At 48.0% G+C, this 17903-nt stretch overlaps 1 protein-coding gene across 1 annotated transcript in view; it reads left to right on the forward strand.

The window, feature by feature from the left end:
- Positions 1 to 17903, forward strand: part of PYGM (glycogen phosphorylase, muscle associated) — a 95649-nt gene that overhangs the window by 10024 nt on the left and 67722 nt on the right. Inside the window, exon 2 of the mRNA XM_068261086.1 lies at positions 16590 to 16691. Within this exon, the coding sequence (XP_068117187.1) occupies positions 16590 to 16691 (102 nt within the window). The remainder of the gene's footprint in view (positions 1 to 16589; positions 16692 to 17903) is intronic.

Genomic DNA, 17903 nt, shown 5'->3' on the forward strand with positions numbered 1-17903 from the left:
GAAGTGATTATTACCAGCACAGGACCAATAGAGAGCTAATACTGCAGTTGAGGGGGGCCCCACAGGCCCAAGGGCCCCAATGCGGTCGCAACCTCTGCAACCCCTATTGCTACGCCACTGCTTGCCACACATTTCATGCGGTTTATGCCTCTACAATTATTTACAAGATAACTGCTATCCTTGCTAACTTCCACGAATGAAGAAAGTTGCTCTTGGTTCACATGACCAGCTGCCCAGGTGTTTGCAGTAGCCCACCACTGTGTGAGCTCAGCCACCACCAGGGCCGGATTTACCATAAGGCACTGTAGGCACGTGCCTACAGGCGTCTGATGATGGAAAGGCGTCTCACTCCCATCCCCTAAGTGCCTGCCTCCTTCCCTATGCAGCGTCTGGCTACCTAATGCTAAGGGGCACCTGAAGCTACCTATGACAAGCATGGGAAGTAGGGGATAGGTAACAGCTAGGCCAGCCAGCACACTTGCAGTGCAGTTCGGCGGGCGTTTGTGCGTTTATGGAGAGCGAAGACTAGGGTGCCAGGACATCTGTGCCTATAGGCTACACTGATGTAAATCCGGGTCTGGCCACCACTAACTCTTCATCTTCCACATAGACCTGCATTTATTTACTTTTGTCCTGGAACCAGAACCAGAGCCGGTTCTAGATACAATGGGGCCCTGGGCAAAAGTTAACATGGAATCCCTTGACCCCTCCAATGTAGTGAACCCCCCATCCCTTATCCTATAGCAGCATTAAGTGGTCTTTGTCGTCTCCCCAGAGAGCATTAGGATACCTTTGTTTCCTCCCACATAACTGTATTAGTAGAACATTTGCCCCCCCCCAAACAGCAGTATTAGGGGCCTTTATCTCTCAGAATCAGAAATATGTTTATTCACCAAGCATGACTGGGTCGTACCCGTAATTGAGTTTGGCACAGGAAGACAGCTCGGATGGGAAGAGAATTAACATTTGAGAAATTGGTGACAGTAAAAACATCCATACACACAGCCATTGTTGATAGCGATTGTACATACATGATAAACATACAATAAAATAAAAATAAAAACAGATTTCAGCAGTATGTGACACTGGGGGCTGGTGTATATAAAAAAGCAGCTGATCCAGTCCACCATTCTATCAGGAGCATTTGCCCCCGGCTGCAGTTCTCGGGGAGGGGGGGGGGGGCACTATATAGCATTCAAGAGGTTGATAGCTGAGGGGAAAAAAGTTCCTGTGTGGAAATGGCCTGAAGCCTCCTTCCAGATGTGAGCCAGTTAAAAAAGTGGTGGCCTGGATGTGTGGGGTCGTTTGCAATCCTTTTCGCTTTGGATCGTAGTCTGGAGTAGTAGTGGTGGTCAAGTGGAGCGAGGGGTTTCCCGATGATTCTCTCTTCTGGCCTGATGACCCTCTGTAGCTTGTATCTGTCTCTGTTTAAGGAGCCAGCATACCAAACCAGTATGGATTAGCATATAACAGATTCTATTGTGGCAGTATACAAGTTAGACAGAAGTTTCTGGGTCATTCTAAACTTCCTCAGTTGGCGAAGGAAGAAGTTTCTTTGTTGTGCCTTTCTTTGGGTGTTGGCAGTGCAAGACTGCCAGCTCAGGTCTCTGGAGATGTGGGTTCCTAGGTGGTGGACGCAGACTACTACCCTTTCAAACTCAGTGCCATTGATGAAGATTTGAGGTTAGGTGGGGCCTGCCTCAAGAAGTCTATGATCATCTCAACGGTTTTGGTCGTGTTTAGGACCAGTCTGTTTTCCTGGCACCAGAGGCAAATTCTCTTGACCTGCTAACGATAAGCCTGCTTGTGGTTCTTGGTTACAAGGCCAACGATGGTGATGTTGTCGGCGAACTTGATGACATTGGCCGAGTCTGCTGTGGATCAGCAGCAGCTACTGGTGTAGAGGAAGAACAGGAATGGATACAGGACACAACCCTGTGGGTCACCTGTGTTGGTAATCCTTGCTTGAGAGGAGATCTTGCCCAACTTAATGACTTGGGATCTGTTGATCAGGTAGTCCGTGAATGTTTTTGGTTGCTCAGTAACCATGATGTTGAGCAAATGCTGCTAACGCAGACCATATATACTCTGACAGTGCCACAGTTTGCTATGGTACTTACTTTCTCGGTGACCAAGGGACTGATTCTGAATGACAAAAGGGTGCCTAGTCATTGGTGTAAATTGGGCTTTAACTTTGAGCAACTGCAATCAGCTGTGATGTATAGTAGCTAAGACTGGCGATAACCTTGGGATATGTCTGGTCATTTAGGTGATGATGGAAAATAACAACAGCAGTAGAGCTGCGTGCCATTCTGCATGTCTTGTTGTGGACTTCTTAGCCAGCATTTACTGGAACATAGTTTAAACGCTTTTCAGCACATTTACACTTGACACTACTCAAAACTTATTTTCATTTCCATTAATCATTAATGATTAATGCACTAAACATTTCACATACTGCGAAATTCAATTGACATAAGGAATAACTACTTTAGCCGCACAGACGTGAGTCTCACGTCCGTGGCTGCTGGGGCCACTGCTGTAGGGACGTGAGACTCACATCCGTGCAATTTGTGGGGCTGTGTGCGCAATCGTGCGGGCAGAGGAAGCCTGTGACCACGATGGCCCTGGTGACGGGGGATTGGTGGCAGGGGCAGAAGTCCCCTGAGCCAATCCGTGCTTGTACAGTGAGAATGATCACTGTTTTTGTTCAAAAACCGTGATCATTCTCAAATGGTGCCGCCGCACTCCCTCCCGCTTGCTCGTTCCCGCTGCTCCCGCCAGCCGATCGTTAGATTGATGAATGGGAACTTTGTCTTCATCTCCACTCTAGGCCACCATGATCACCGATATCAAAAGGAGCCTGCGTCAATTCCGAAGTAACACAGCCATGCATTACTTCTATCTAGCATACTTATTGTACGCTAATAGGAAATAATGTGCGAGGACATCTTGTGGCCAAATAGTAAAATTACACCTATTTACATTAGGGAAATAACATTTTTAATGTATATGTCAAGTAGGTATATTATTACTAAATGATGGGTTTGTGATTAGTGATGGATGTGAAACAGAAAAAAATGCACATTTCCAAGTAAAATATTGTCACTATACATTGTACTAGGGATAAAATTTAAACGTTGCAATAACTGGGACAAATAGGCAAATAAAATGTGGGTGGAATGAATAGCGGAGATGCCGCCGCGTGGGCAAGCGGCTGTCTCCGCGTTCCAGCCGGCGGCCTCTGCCGCACGGCTACATGCTGCTGGTTCGCCTGGTCCTTCTAGTGCACACAGGTGGAGAGCTACGTGCGCGCGGGCCAGGCGACAGGACCTTTATGTCAGTAGAAGGGGAGTCAGCTAATCAGGCCGGTCAGCTGACTCCGGATCTGCTCCGGATTGGCTGAGTGGCTGGGGCGGGGCTGGTGAGAGCTCTAGGTACTTATAGGACTTGCTTGTCAGTTGCAGGTTGTCTGCCGTTGCGAATACTAACGTGTGAGCACTCAGACCTCAGTCAGATCCTACAGTGTGTTAGAACCAGTTGGAACTGGGAATTCACACTTAGCCAGATTCCGCTCTTGAAGTTTACTGTGTTTCTTTAGACCAGTTCCCGGGTGTTGAGACCAAGGACCTCACACCCAAGTATAGGATTGCTGTGTCATTACTGTGTTATACTTTAGACCAGTTCCAGGGTGTTGAGACCTAGGACCTCACACCCAAGTATAGGATTACTGTGTCATTACTGTGTTATATTTTAGACCAGTTCCAGGGTGTTGAGACCAAGGACCTCACACCCAAGTATAGGATACTGTGTTATTCTTTAGACTAGTTCCCGGGTGTCGAGACCAAGGACCTCACACCTAAAACTAGGATTGTGCATATTGATATTTGTTATGACCACTGGCTCTGTTGACCTCTCTATAGCTTTCTGATTCGGTACCTCTGCCCATCTGTCGACCAGTTGCCAATCTTGCTTGTTCCCGGTTACCGAATCAGCCTTCTGTCTCTGTACCTTACCTACTCGTGTGTTGCCGACCTGGCCTGTCTGACCCTTCTGACTGTCACTCATCCCTTGAGTGATCAGTCTTACTGTACTACTCGTGACACTAATCCTTCAGGTGTCAATTAGCTGCAAGGGCTACCTGCTCCTCAGGAAGTCCCTCTTGCAGTTCAGCCAGGGGGCTCTACCCCATAGGAGTCCACTGGCTGCAGTACAGTCTGATTCCCAATCCATCAGGGAATCCTTGGCTGCAGTACAGTCTGATTCCCCATCATCAGGGAATCCTTGGCTGCAGTACAGTCTGTCTCTCCTCCGCCGAGGAGGTCAGCTTGAAGACAGCCAGTGGCCACCTGCACCTCAGGGGTTCACTGGCTGCAGTAGTCTGCATCTCCCGCTTCTCGGGAGATAACCTTTCTTACTGTTGCACCAAACACTTTACCACATTAGGTGTCCTGTGTCAAGCTATACTGGTATTATTGGTGATTCTGCAGATCACCAATAATCAGAAATACTCTGTGTGCTGACACCAATCGTTACAGTGGGACACAGTTTTAGATTTTACTTTGAGGCTGCTTCCACACAGGGACGTTACAGGCGCACGTTAGTGCTGCCTGTAACGCTCCCCAACGCACAGCAATGTAACACAAGTGGGCTGTTCACACTGCCCACGTTGCGTTACATGTAACGCTGCATGTTGTAGTGAAAGTGCAGCATGCTGTGCGTTCTAGCGGCTTTAGCCGTGTTAGACTGTTTGCACATGCTCAGTGGGGGGCGGAGAGGAGGCGGGGAGATGCCGCTACAGTAGCCGCGCACATGGCTACTTAATATGCACTGCACTGGCGGCCGCTGATTGGCCGGCGGGACCACGTGATGCGGAGTGTCTCGCTTCGCATCACGTGGTCCCGCCGGCCAATCAGCGCCACCCTGGGAGACCTTATGCGGATAGAGCCGCCTAACGCGGCTCACTCTACCGTCCTCTCCCACACCACTATACGTTGCATTAGGTGCACGTTATGCGACCTTAACGTAGCACCTAACGCAACGTCTTAGTGTGTAAGTAGCCTAAAACGATAACCTGAGAAATAATTGTTTTCATTTTTTTCCCTTATTATTCCCATTAAAATGCATTTAGAATAAATTAATTCTTAGCATAATGTACCACCCAAAGAAAGCCTAATTGCTGGGGAAAAAAACGGGTATAGATCATTTTGTTGTGATAAGCATTGATAAAGTTGTTGGGGAATGAAAGGGAGGAGTGCTGACATTTGAAACCCTCTTGTCCGTAAGGTAAAAACAACCCACGGGCTGAAGTGGCTGATTACCAACTCTCCAAAACAAAACAAAAAAAACAAATAAAAAATAAAATAAAAAATCAAGCAACCGGCACGCACGCATATCCAGCATCAGCCAATTCCCGCCTGTGCCGGATATATTTTTCAGGTCCTTTCCATTTTCTTGCAGTATTATTTGAGTGATAAAAAGTTGCAAAAACTGTTATTCTGCAAAACCGAAGTATTCTTACGAAATGTTATATTTGCATAAGCTGTGAGCTTGTTAAAACTGTGAGATAAACCAATTCAGCATTTCCATATGAAGAAAATCTAAGCTTTTCTAGGGAAAAAAGAATACTGTTCCCTCCAGGACTTGTATAGCTATTTAAATGATTTGGGGGAACATGACAGCCCTCTGTTACTTCCTTTGTAGTGTGGCAGCACACGTCAGACCACTGCTGTGCGAGAGGGGCTGATTAAAGCTAACCTAAAGTTACATACACACGAGGCACAAATGTCTGAAGTTGCATGGAGACAAGCAACAGTTGAAAGTCTCCAGCAACGACAGTTGTATACAAGCAACGATTGTATACACGCGGCAACAACCTGTCTGCAACATAGCGGAAACTGTTGCTCAGCAACTTCTGTCGCAGGTTCAATGAACTGTCGGACTCACAAGAGTTGCTAGAGACTAGCATACACACGACTGCACCGACTTGAGACTAGGGACGGTTGTTGCAACAGCTGTTGCTGGGGATTGAACAAGTCAATCGCCTGGAGACAGCTCTGACTAGCAACAGTTGCTTGCGCGCGCCTCATAAGCTACATACACACGAGGCACGGATGTCTGCAGTTGCATGGAGACAAGCAACAGTTGAAAATCTCCAGCAACGACAGTTGTATACAAGCAACGATTGTATACACGTGGCAACAACCTGTCTGCAACATAGTGGAAACTGTTGCTCAGCAACTTCTGTCGCAGGTTTAATGAACTGTCGGACTCACAGGAGTTGCTAGAGACTAGCATACACATGACCGCACCGACTTGAGACTAGGGACGGTTGCTGCAACAGCTGTTGCCGGGGATTGAACAAGTCAATCGCCTGGAGACAGCTCTGACTAGCAACAGTTGCTTGCGCGCGCCTCATACACATGAAGGACCTGTTGCCGCAACATGCGCGCGCCATGTGTTTCCAGCAACAGTTGGAGCCCGTGTGTATGGGCCTATACACATGGAGGACCTGTTGCCGCAACATGCGCGCGCCATGTGTTTCCAGCAACAGTTGTAGCCCGTGTGTATGGGCCTTAAAGTAAACTTTCCAACACTTGATCTCATCTTAGCCATATTCCACATTCCTAAACAGCATTATTCTGCTAGTGCTGAGCAGTGTTGGGCGAACACCTAGATGTTCGGGTTCGCGAACGTTCGCCGAACATCGCCGCGATGTTCGGGTGTTCGCGCCGAACTCCGAACATAATGGAAGTCAATGGGGACCCGAACTTTCGTGCTTTGTAAAGCTTCCTTACATGCTACATACCCCAAATTAGCAGGGTATGTGCACCTTGGGAGTGGGTACAAGAGGGGAAAAAAAATATTTGAAAAAGAGCTTATAGTTTTTGAGAAAATTGATTGTAAAGTTTCAAAGGAAAAACTGTCTTTTAAATGTGGAAAATGTCATGTTTCTTTGCACAGGTAACATGCTTTTTGTCGCCATGCAGTCATAAATGTAATACAGAGAAGAGGTTCCAGGAAAAGGGACCGGTAACGCTAACCCAGCACCAGCAGCAGCAGACGTGATGGAACAGGAGGAGGCGCAGGAGGAGAAGGCCACGCTTTGTGAGACACAACAACCCAGGCCTTGCATGAGGACAAGAAGCGTGCGGATAGCATGCTTTGTACCGCCATGCAGTCATAAATGTAATAAAGATAAGTGGTTCAATAAACAGGGACCACGCGGCAACGCTAACCCAGCAGCAGCAGACGTGATGGAACAGGAGGAGGCGCAGGAGGAGAAGGCCACGCTTTGTGAGACACAACAACCCAGGCCTTGCATGAGGACAAGAAGCGTGCGGATAGCATGCTTTGTACCGCCATGCAGTCATAAATGTAATAAAGATAAGTGGTTCAATAAACAGGGACCACGCGGCAACGCTAACCCAGCAGCAGCAGACGTGATGGAACAGGAGGAGGCGCAGGAGGAGAAGGCCATGCTTTTTGAGACACAACAACCCAGGCCTTGCATGAGGACAAAAAGCGTGCGGATATAGCAGCAATGCTTTTTGCCGCCATGCAGTCATAAATGTAATACAGATGAGAGGTTCAATAAACAGGGACCAGAAACGCTACACCATCCCAGATGTTCATTGGTCATGTTACTTGGTTGGGGTCCTGGAGTGTTGCGTAGTCATTTCCAATCCAGGATTGATTCATTTTAATTTGAGTCAGACGGTCTGCATTTTCTGTGGAGAGGCGGATACGCCGATCTGTGACGATGCCTCCGGCAGCACTGAAACAGCGTTCCGACATAACGCTGGCTGCCGGGCAAGCCAGCACCTCTATTGCGTACATTGCCAGTTCGTGCCAGGTGTCTAGCTTCGATACCCAATAGTTGAAGGGTGCAGATGGATTGTTCGACACAGCTACGTCATCTGACATGTAGTCCTTGACCATCTTCTCCAGGCAAACAAAAAATGTACAAAAAGCGCTCACAGGAAGTGGAAATAAAAATAAAGCCAACAGTACATGAGAATTTTGTAAACACCAGTCTATAAATGGTGGAGCGCTGCCTGGCTATTAGTGAGATAGCATTTAAAATAGGACAACAATAGGTTTAAGCGCTCATATCAAAAGTCTCTATTATAAAAAGTTCATATATTCAGAAATCGGCTGGCAGCACTGTAAAGACACACTCCCTTCCCCCAATTTGGAGAGACTCACCGGACTTTGCGGCCTAGATGGGCCCGATAACGCATCAGGGGTATTGGCCACCCCTCAGCCTCTCTGGCAACCTCCGGGATGCTGCACTCCTTGCTGTCGGTATGCTTGGTCAAGACAATCTTGATAGCACCTCCATAAAAGGAAAGAAACCGCTCATAGCGTAAAAGTGCAAAAAGGGAGTAGTCCCGCTTTTATTAAAAAATTAAAAACATCAGGCACAGCCTACAAGTGGCTCTAGCGGCTATGCAGGGTCGGGGGCAGCAGCAGCCAATCCCAGAAACTTGGTAGGCCCGGCGTGTCCCCTCCACGTAACCTGCAATCCCCGCTATGTGTATCAAATCCGGCGCGTAAGACCTGTCACTGCGTCCAGTGACGTCGTACGTTGCGCCGCTCCGTAGCTCCGCCCTACGCGTTTCGTTGCTAGGCAACTCCTCAGGGGCATCTTCTCCAGGCGATCGGTGTTGGAGGTGGATCTGCACGCTTGCTGTTCAGTGGGCTGCTGCTGCATGGGTGTCAGAAAATTTTCCCACTCCAAGGACACTGCCGATACCATTCCCTTTTGGGCACTAGCTGCGGCTTGCGTTGTTTGCTGCCCTCCTGGTCGTCCTGGGTTTGCGGAAGTCAGTCTGTCGGCGTACAACTGGCTAGAGGAGGGGGAGGATGTCAATCTCCTCTCTAAAGTCTCCACAAGGGCCTGCTGGTATTCTTCCATTTTGACCTGTCTGACTCTTTCTTCAAGCAGTTTTGGAACATTGTGTTTGTACCGTGGATCCAGAAGGGTATAAACCCAGTAATTGGTGTTGTCCAGAATGCGCACAATGCGTGGGTCACGTTCAATGCAGTCTAGCATGAATTGAGCCATGTGTGCCAGAGTCCTACCAGAATCCTCATCATCCTCTTGTGAGCGTTGTGATAGTTGTTGTGATGCATCATAGTCGTCACCTTCCTCCTGGTCTGCTTCTGCTGACCATTCGCGCTGAATTGTGGAAGTCCAACGTGCACCGCTCTGGCCCTCGTCAGTGGTGGCATGAAATTCCTGCTCCAACTCCAGCTGTTCCTCCTCCTCTTCTTCGTCATAGCTGCTGGGGCCAGCGTTCCCTGAGGCGGATGGCCTGATGTTGGTACCATCACGCTGATCGTTTTCTCCTTCAGATTCCCCCAGTTGCATCATGACAGCTGTTTCCTTGATTTTCAACATTGACCTCTTCAGTAAACACAGCAGTGGTATGGTAATGCTGACTGAAGAGTTGTCACTGCTCACAAGCAACGTGGATTGCTCAAAATTTTGGAGGACTTGGCAGAGGTCCAACATGTTGGCCCAATCGGATCCACAGAAGCTTGGCAGCTGTCCGGATGCGCCTCGGTACTGCGCCGTCATGTACTGGACCACTGCACTCTTCTGCTCACAAAAGCGGGCTAGCATGTGCAGCGTAGAATTCCAGCGCGTAGGGACATCACACAGCAAGCGATGGTGGGGGAGATTGAAGCGCTCCTGCATCTTGCCGAGTGCCCCCGAAGCAGTACTGGAATTTCTACAATGTTTGGCCACTCGACGCACCTTCAACAGAAGATCGGTCACGCCTGGGTATGTCCTCAGGAACTGCTGAACTACTAGGTTCATCACGTGCGCCAGGCAAGGGATGTGTGTCAGCTTAGCCAACCTTAAAGCGCGAATGAGATTACTCCCATTATCACACACAACCATGCCCAGTTTCAGGTCCAGCGGTGCCAGCCACAAATCCGTCTGTTCCTTTATTCCCTTCCAAATTTCCTCCCCTGTGTGCTGCTTATCCCCAAGGCAGATCAGCTTCAGCAACGCTTGCTGACGCATGCCAACAGCTGTGCTGCACTGCTTCCACGATCCTACTGCTGCTGGGTTAGCGTTTCCGGATGAGGTACAGCTTTGAGATGCGTTGGAGGAGAAGGAGTCAGAGAGGTAGGTGCTGCTGTTGTTATCCAGTGGGAGGGACGGCGGTGCAGCTGTTTGCGGCGTGGGCAACACCCACGCCGTAGCAGGTGAGGAATCGCTGCCAGGCTCCACAAGTTTCACCCAGTGCGCGGTAAGGGAGATGTAACTCTGTTTGCTCCTCTTTTGCCTCTCACTTGAACTTCCACGCTTGTGATGCCTGAAATTGCGCGCCGCCTACCTTGTGGCACAAGGCGAACTCGTGCAGCAGTGGGTTCTTCAACAGACTTATCTGTGCTGCTGCTACGACGGCGATGTTCTCGTTCACAAACAAAATCTGGGTCTCTGTCCACATTGTCCATACCCTCCTTCCATCTCCTGAAACTCGTCATATGTCATTGTGGGGGGCCGCCGCCGTGGAGTAGAGCTCCCCAGAACAACCTCTGCGCAGCTCACTCCAACGTCGTCTTCCAGATCTTGTCGGCCGACCTCCTGCAATTGCAACCCCTCCTGCCCAACTTGCTCTGGGATTTGGGTTTCCGAGTCCTCCTCGGACTCGCCTTGTATTTCAGTGCGCGGTGCATTTCCCACAGTTAATGGTTGTGAATCCGGGCACAACATTTCTGGCTGTTCCTCCATTGACCTTTGAAAGGTGGAAGTTTGTTGGGCTGGGAATAGCTCCTGCGAATACCCCATAGTGTCCTGAGGTAATTCATCGGACTGGTTATCTGGCAGTTGTGTGCGTGGTGTCGCTGCCGGTTGTGTCAGCTTTGTGCCCACTGGCTCCTTGTAACTGGCTGAGGACTCGGACCTCGTGCGTGATGTGCTGGTGCTGCTTAAGCCACTGCTGGACGCTTGAGAGGTCATCCAAGTAATTATCTGGTCCTGTTCTTTTGGATTTGTGAGGGTTGTTGTCCTGGACAACATGGGCGGTATTGAGTGGGTTTTCTTGGGTGCTCCCCTGTGGCCTGTACGTGAACCGTCAGGGGAAACACCTCTTCCCTTGCCCCTCCCTCTTTCACCGGATTTCTTCCTCATTTCACTTATCCTTACAGTACACGCTGACTGGCAGCAGTACAGTGGCAGTACAGAAATGCTATACAGTACCACTATTCCCAGCAGCGACACAGAGCACAATGCTATACAGTGGCGGGTGAGCGGTGTACTACTATTCCCAGCAGACACAGAGTGGCAGTAACATTAAACAGAATGCTATATAGTGTGGCTGAGCGAGGTACACAGAGTGGCAGTAAACAGAATGCTATATAGTGTGGCTGAGCGAGCGGTGTACTACTATTCCCAGCAGACACAGAACAGTAAACAGAATGCTATATAGTGTGGCTGAGCGGTGTACCACTATTCCCAGCAGCGACACAGAGCACAATGCTATACAGTGGCGGGTGAGCGGTGGACCACTATTCCCAGCAGCGACACAGAGCACAATGCTATACAGTGGCGGGTGAGCGGTGTACTACTATTCCCAGAAGACACAGAGTGGCAGTAAACAGAATGCTATATAGTGTGGCTGAGCGAGGTACACAGAGTGGCAGTAAACAGAATGCTATATAGTGTGGCTGAGCGAGCGGTGTACTACTATTCCCAGCAGACACAGAACAGTAAACAGAATGCTATATAGTGTGGCTGAGCGAGGTACACAGAGTGGCAGTAAACAGAATGCTATATAGTGTGGCTGAGCGAGCGGTGTACTACTATTCCCAGCAGACACAGAACAGTAAACAGAATGCTATATAGTGTGGCTGAGCGAGGTACACAGAGTGGCAGTAAACAGAATGCTATATAGTGTGGCTGAGCGAGCGGTCAGCGGTGTACTACTATTCCCAGCAGACACAGAACAGTAAACAGAATGCTATATAGTGTGGCTGAGCGGTGTACCACTATTCCCAGCAGCGACACACAGCACAATGCTATACAGTGGCGGGTGAGCGGTGTACCTAGGGTTGCCAGGTCGGCTGATGGAGAAAACTGGACAGGGGGTGGAGTTAGGGGTGGAGTTAGGGGCGGAGTCAGAAGCGCACTTTTATGTAGAATGGGGCTAAGCAATGGGCTTTTTTTTTAAAAAAAAATTATGGTATTTATATCGCACTGACATCTTCTGCAGCACATTACAGAGTACATAGCCATGTCACTAACTGTCCTCACCAGTAGTACTGGTCCAGTGCACATAAGAGACAGTTTTTTACCAGTAACTGCACATAAGAGACAGCTTTTCACCAGTAAATGCACATTATAAGAGACACCTTTTCGCCAGTAAATGCACATAATAAGAGACAGCTTTTCCCCAGTAAATGCACAAGAGACAGCTTTTCACCAGTAAATGCACAAAGATTTAGAAGTCATTGGAGGGTCATGACAAATTGCAGCCATATATATGACCAGAGCTTTTGTAGTCCAATTTTGAAAATGCTATAAATCAGAGCAGGGGCGTAGCAATAGGGGGTGCAGAGGTAGCGACCGCATCGGGGCCCTTGGGCCAGAGGGGCACCGAAGGGGCCCTCCCTTAACTGCAGAATTAGCTCTCTATTGCTCCTGTGCTCATAATAATCACTTCTATAGATATTTTGAATAGTGGTAATCATTAACAAACTATTCCCCATCCCCTTCTTGCACCTCTGACACTGTAGTTACCATTGGTGCACCATATTAATTGTTACGTATAGAGTGCTTGGGGGGCCCCATTGTAAAACTTGCATCGAGGCCCACAGCTCCTTAGCTACGCCACTGAATCAGAGGTGTTGAACTCCAGGCCTAGAGGGCCAGATCCATGCCTGCGTTTAGGATGGACTGAGAAAGAGAGGAATGTGTTCTACCTGATGGACCACAGTCACCACACCTTTCCTCATTCAGACCCATCAATTAATTTGAGCTGTGTCAAAAATGCGTGAGGATATCAGCCCTCGTAGGATGGGTTTGACATCCCTGCTATAAATGTATGTCATCAGATTAGTTATACTGGCACTTTCCATTTTATTTAAAAGTAAAATTGTGATATTTGAGTCAAAGGTTTAGGTATTATGGGCAAGGCTCAACACATTGGCAGACTAGGCCATGTTTTGTCCCATAGGCGATGGTGGTGTCAGAAATAACTAGGTGACCCTGAGGTATAATAGGTACACAGCAATTTTACTGATCCACATAGTGACAGTTTTTCATCAATACACTATGCCATATTTCTCAATACAGAAAGGTTTTGGTGTTTCATGTAGAAGGTTCACACTCCTGGAACACCTAGGTGGTAAGCAGAGAGAGGCCAGGAGCCCAATGGTGTAGTATCGTAAGTGAAGTAGTAGTTGGGGCCCCTTACAGCTCTGGGCTGTTACACGTAGAGTTGGGCCGAACGGTTCGCCTGCGAACGGTTCCATGCGAACTTCCGTGGTTCACGTTCGCGTCCCGCAGGCGAACCTTTGCGGAAGTTCGGTTCGCCCCATAATGCACCATGGAGGGTCAACTTTGACCCTCTACATCACAGTCAGCAGGCACAGTGTAGCCAATTAGGCTACACTAGCCCCTGGAGCCACTCCCCCCTACTAAAAGGCAGGCAGCGGCGACCATTACGGTTACTCGTGTGCCACTGCCTGCCTGCATTAGTGAGAGTAGGGCGAGCTGCTGCACACTCTCTCTCATAGGGAAAGATTAGTTAGGCTTAGCTTGTTCCTGGCTGCATACCTGTTCTGTGAACCCACCACTGCATACCTGTTCTGTGAACCCACCACTGCATACCTGTTCTGTGAACCCACCACTGCATACCTGTTCTGTGAACCCACCACTGCATACCTGTACTGTGAACCCACCACTGCATACCTGTACTGTGAACCCACCACTGCATACCTGTTCTGTGAACCCACCACTGCATACCTGTACTGTGAACCCACCATTGCATACCTGTTCTGTGAACCCACCACTGCATACCTGTTCTGTGAACCCACCACTGCATACCTGTTCTGTGAACCCACCACTGCATACCTGTTCTGTTCAGTGAACCCGCCACTGCATACCTGTTCTGTTCAGTGAACCCGCCACTGCATACCTGTTCTGTTCAGTGAACCCGCCACTGTATACCTGTTCTGTTCAGTGAACCCGCCACTGTATACCTGTTCTGTTCAGTGAACCCGCCACTGCATACCTGTTCTGTTCAGTGAACCCGCCACTGTATACCTGTTCTGTTCAGTGAACCCGCCACTGCATACCTGTTCTGTTCAGTGAACCCGCCACTGCATACCTGTTCTGTTCAGTGAACAGTTTGGTGTGTCAGTGTGAAGCAGTACCTTAATTACACTACCTGATTGATGTATACACATGCAAGATGTTTTAAAGCACTTTAGGCCTGTCATTTAGCATTCAATATGATTTCTGCCCTTAAAACGCTGCTTTGCGTCAAATCCAGATTTTTCCCGGGGACTTTTGGCGTGTATCCCACTCCGCCATGCCCCCCTCCAGGTGTTAGACCCCTTGAAACATCTTTTCCATCACTTTTGTGGCCAGCATAAATTTTTTTTTCAAAGTTCGCATCCCCATTGAAGTCTATTGCGGTTCGCGAACTTTAACGCGAACCGAACCTTCCGCGGAAGTTCGCGAACCCGGTTCGCGAACCTAAAATCGGAGGTTCGGCCCAACTCTAGTTACACGTAGTATGCAATGAACTCAATGCTGCAACCTAATCTTCAATCACACCAGGGAGTCAACCAGTCACCACCCGTATCCACCTAGGGTGTACTTCCAGTCCAATAGCAAGAAAGACCGGATCTCGACCTGGATTTTTGGCCAACTGGCCAATTTTATTTGTGTATACATGATTGCTACAACTGGAGACACTGGTGATCCCATGGTGAGACACCGATAGAAGCAATGTGTCTGCTTGTAGAAGCTATCCTTATACTTAAAATAAGTGGTCTTTAAAGGGAACCTAAACTGAGAAGGATATGGATTTTTCCCTTTAAAATAATACCAGTTGCCCGACTCTCCTTTCATCCTGTGTCTCTATTACTTTTAGCCACAGCCACTCAACAAGCATGCAGATCAGGTGCTCTGACTGAAGTCAGACTGGATTAGCTGCATGCTTGTTTCAGGTGTGTGATTCAGCCACTACTGCAGCTAAAGAGATCAGCAGGACTGACAAGCAACTGGCATTGTTTAAAAGGAAACATCCATATCCCTCTCAGTTAAGGTTCCCTTTAAGCAAAGGTCCAGCAAAGCACATACTTGGTCAGGATTAAGTTCTGTTCAGCTGCTCGAGGTGTTATCAAGTTTCAAATAACTGTACAGTCTTAATTGCTTGCACAGTAAATATACATGTGTACAGTGATGTGACATTGTAGGACACCATAGCTTCCTTAGTCCCTAAATTAAACCACTGACCTTCTGGATGCATTCTCTACAGTTTTGAATAGGGTGTACTGTGTTATTAACCAAAGATGTCAGAGTGGTAATCAGATATTTTGAAACGTTGTTGTATGTCACGAAGTAGGACCCATTCCTTTTGTGTTTTTGGTAATTCACACACATATTGTAGCCTACCCTTACAGGAGGCACTACAAGGCTTGACCTGTGACTTATTCCTTTATAAGCGAAAAAAAAAACAGGTTTATTCCTTTTTCTTGTAACTGCCCATGGGGTCTCTCCTTAGCAATTCATATGTGTTTGAATTACTGAGCAGTGTGATTACCTTGAAGTGGTACTCAGGTGCTTTGAGCAGGGGCGTTGCTAGGATCCTAAGAAATCCGGGTCACGTATGGTCACTCCAGCTGAAAAATGGGCATGGCCATGTACCATAATGTGGGTGTGGTCATGAAGCCAAATTTACATGAACTTAAGAGTGTTCTAAGTGGGCCTGCCCAGAAAAATATTGGATAAAGCCCCCCCTCTCCATTAAAAAAAATGCTCACATAAATAGGCAGCATCATTTAAGCATAACTAGGTCGCCTTATACGCCGGAATATGCGGTATATTTACAAACAGAGGCAGATACTGCTTACTTGGCAGTTGGCAACAGCCATTATCTCCCACAATGCAACAAGGTTCACAGACAGGAAACTGTCATGGCCATGGCAATAACAATAACATTACACCGTCACCGATACATTACACTGATATTAGAGAAAAGGTTAAGATTTCTCCTGGGAAAATGGTGGTCTTGGCTGCGGATTTCAAGTTCAATTTTCCATGTAAGTTCCTGTTTAGACAATTCATATCTGCATTATAGTGTCGTTAGGCCTGACTGTTGGATGAAGTAAGTGTGTTACCTGTACTTATAAAATATCTAGGAATTTCCATCTCTATTTCGAACTGAAGGAAGGTTCTTTTCATGATATACCTTGACGTGGATATATGAGAAGCTTCCCAAAAACTGCACAAAGACGTTTACTGATGTTTAACCAATAAGTGAAAGCAGGAAGCCATTTACTTTTGATAATGAGTGCTAATGTAATGTAGTTCTAATAACTGTTTCTTTTAATTACAGAGGATCTATTATCTGTCTCTGGAGTTCTATATGGGCCGGACACTGCAGAACACCATGGTTAATCTGGGACTGGAGAATGCCTGTGATGAGGCTGCATATCAGGTACTTTTCGAGTTGCAAATACTCTTAAGGGGCCATCGGCCGCGGCGTTGTATCGAGTATTTTTAACACCACATCTGAGAAAACAGAACTTACGTATCAAGCCAGGAAGCCAGAACTTGGGTCCACCTTCCTTGTTTATAAGTAACAACTTGTTATTTCTTTAACCTTTTCAAAAACAAACCGTCTCTGGCCCTAAGGACCAGATAACTTTTTTTTTGCTGGGTTTCAAGATGTGATCACTGTGATTGGCTCACAGTGATCATAGGGTCAGGGGCCAATGAAATCTGCTCCTGACCGGCATACGGAGCTCAGCTGTCATTAGGACAGCTGAGCGAGCTGACTGCAGAGGCATCAAAGTGACAAGACCAGCGAGAGGGACAGGACTGTGCGGCAGCGAGTGATTGAAATCTCTGTCCTGGCAGGGATAAAAGGCAGTAAACAGGGTGTAGATTACAATTACCAAACGCTGAAGAGGTTAAATAACAGGTTTATAGGTCCAAAGGACCTCTAGCCCCAGGGTTGGTTCTCTCATGAAGCAAGGTGAACCATTAGCATCAGGCGCAGAGATTACAGGGGCAGCATGTTTGTACTGTGTTTGTACTAACAGCAGTCAGAGTAGGAAGAGAAGTGAAAGGAGAGGTGAAGAGGTCATCATCGGGGAAAAGCAGCTTGTTGTGCTGTGTGAGGAATCTGACAGTGAGTGAGGAGGAGGGAGGCAGGAGAGCAGCAGTGTTTCATTTGACTTGCACAGCAGAAGGGAGGAGGTGGCACTGCTGTCCTGACTGAGGAGGAATGGAGTGGCTGAGGGTGAGCAGTTTGTTTGTCACAGACTCACAGCCAGTCAGTGTGCTATTGTGCTGAGCTGCAGCATGTCATGTGAGAACATTAAATGAAGCAAAGTAAAATTAAATTGACAGGTGCTGTGCAATCATTCAAAATAGTGTGTGTGTGTGTGTGTGTGTGTGTGTGTGTGTGTGTGGGGGGGGGGGGGGGTGTGGGGGGGGAGGGGGTGTGTGTGGGGGGGGGGGTAAAAAGGGCAAATTCTCACAAGTTTGCCTCGGGTAGCAAAAAGTCTAGAACCGGCCCTGTCTAGCCCGTGTGTAATTCCAGGATAGAGAGGGCAGCTGTGTGTGCTGCTACAGAGATGGCACCACCTTCCCCTAAATACAACTGACTGATCTCATATCAGCAGTTACATAATTACAGCTCCTC

Source organism: Hyperolius riggenbachi, chromosome 11 (genome assembly GCF_040937935.1).
Source record: "Hyperolius riggenbachi isolate aHypRig1 chromosome 11, aHypRig1.pri, whole genome shotgun sequence".
Lineage (NCBI taxonomy): Eukaryota > Metazoa > Chordata > Amphibia > Anura > Hyperoliidae > Hyperolius > Hyperolius riggenbachi.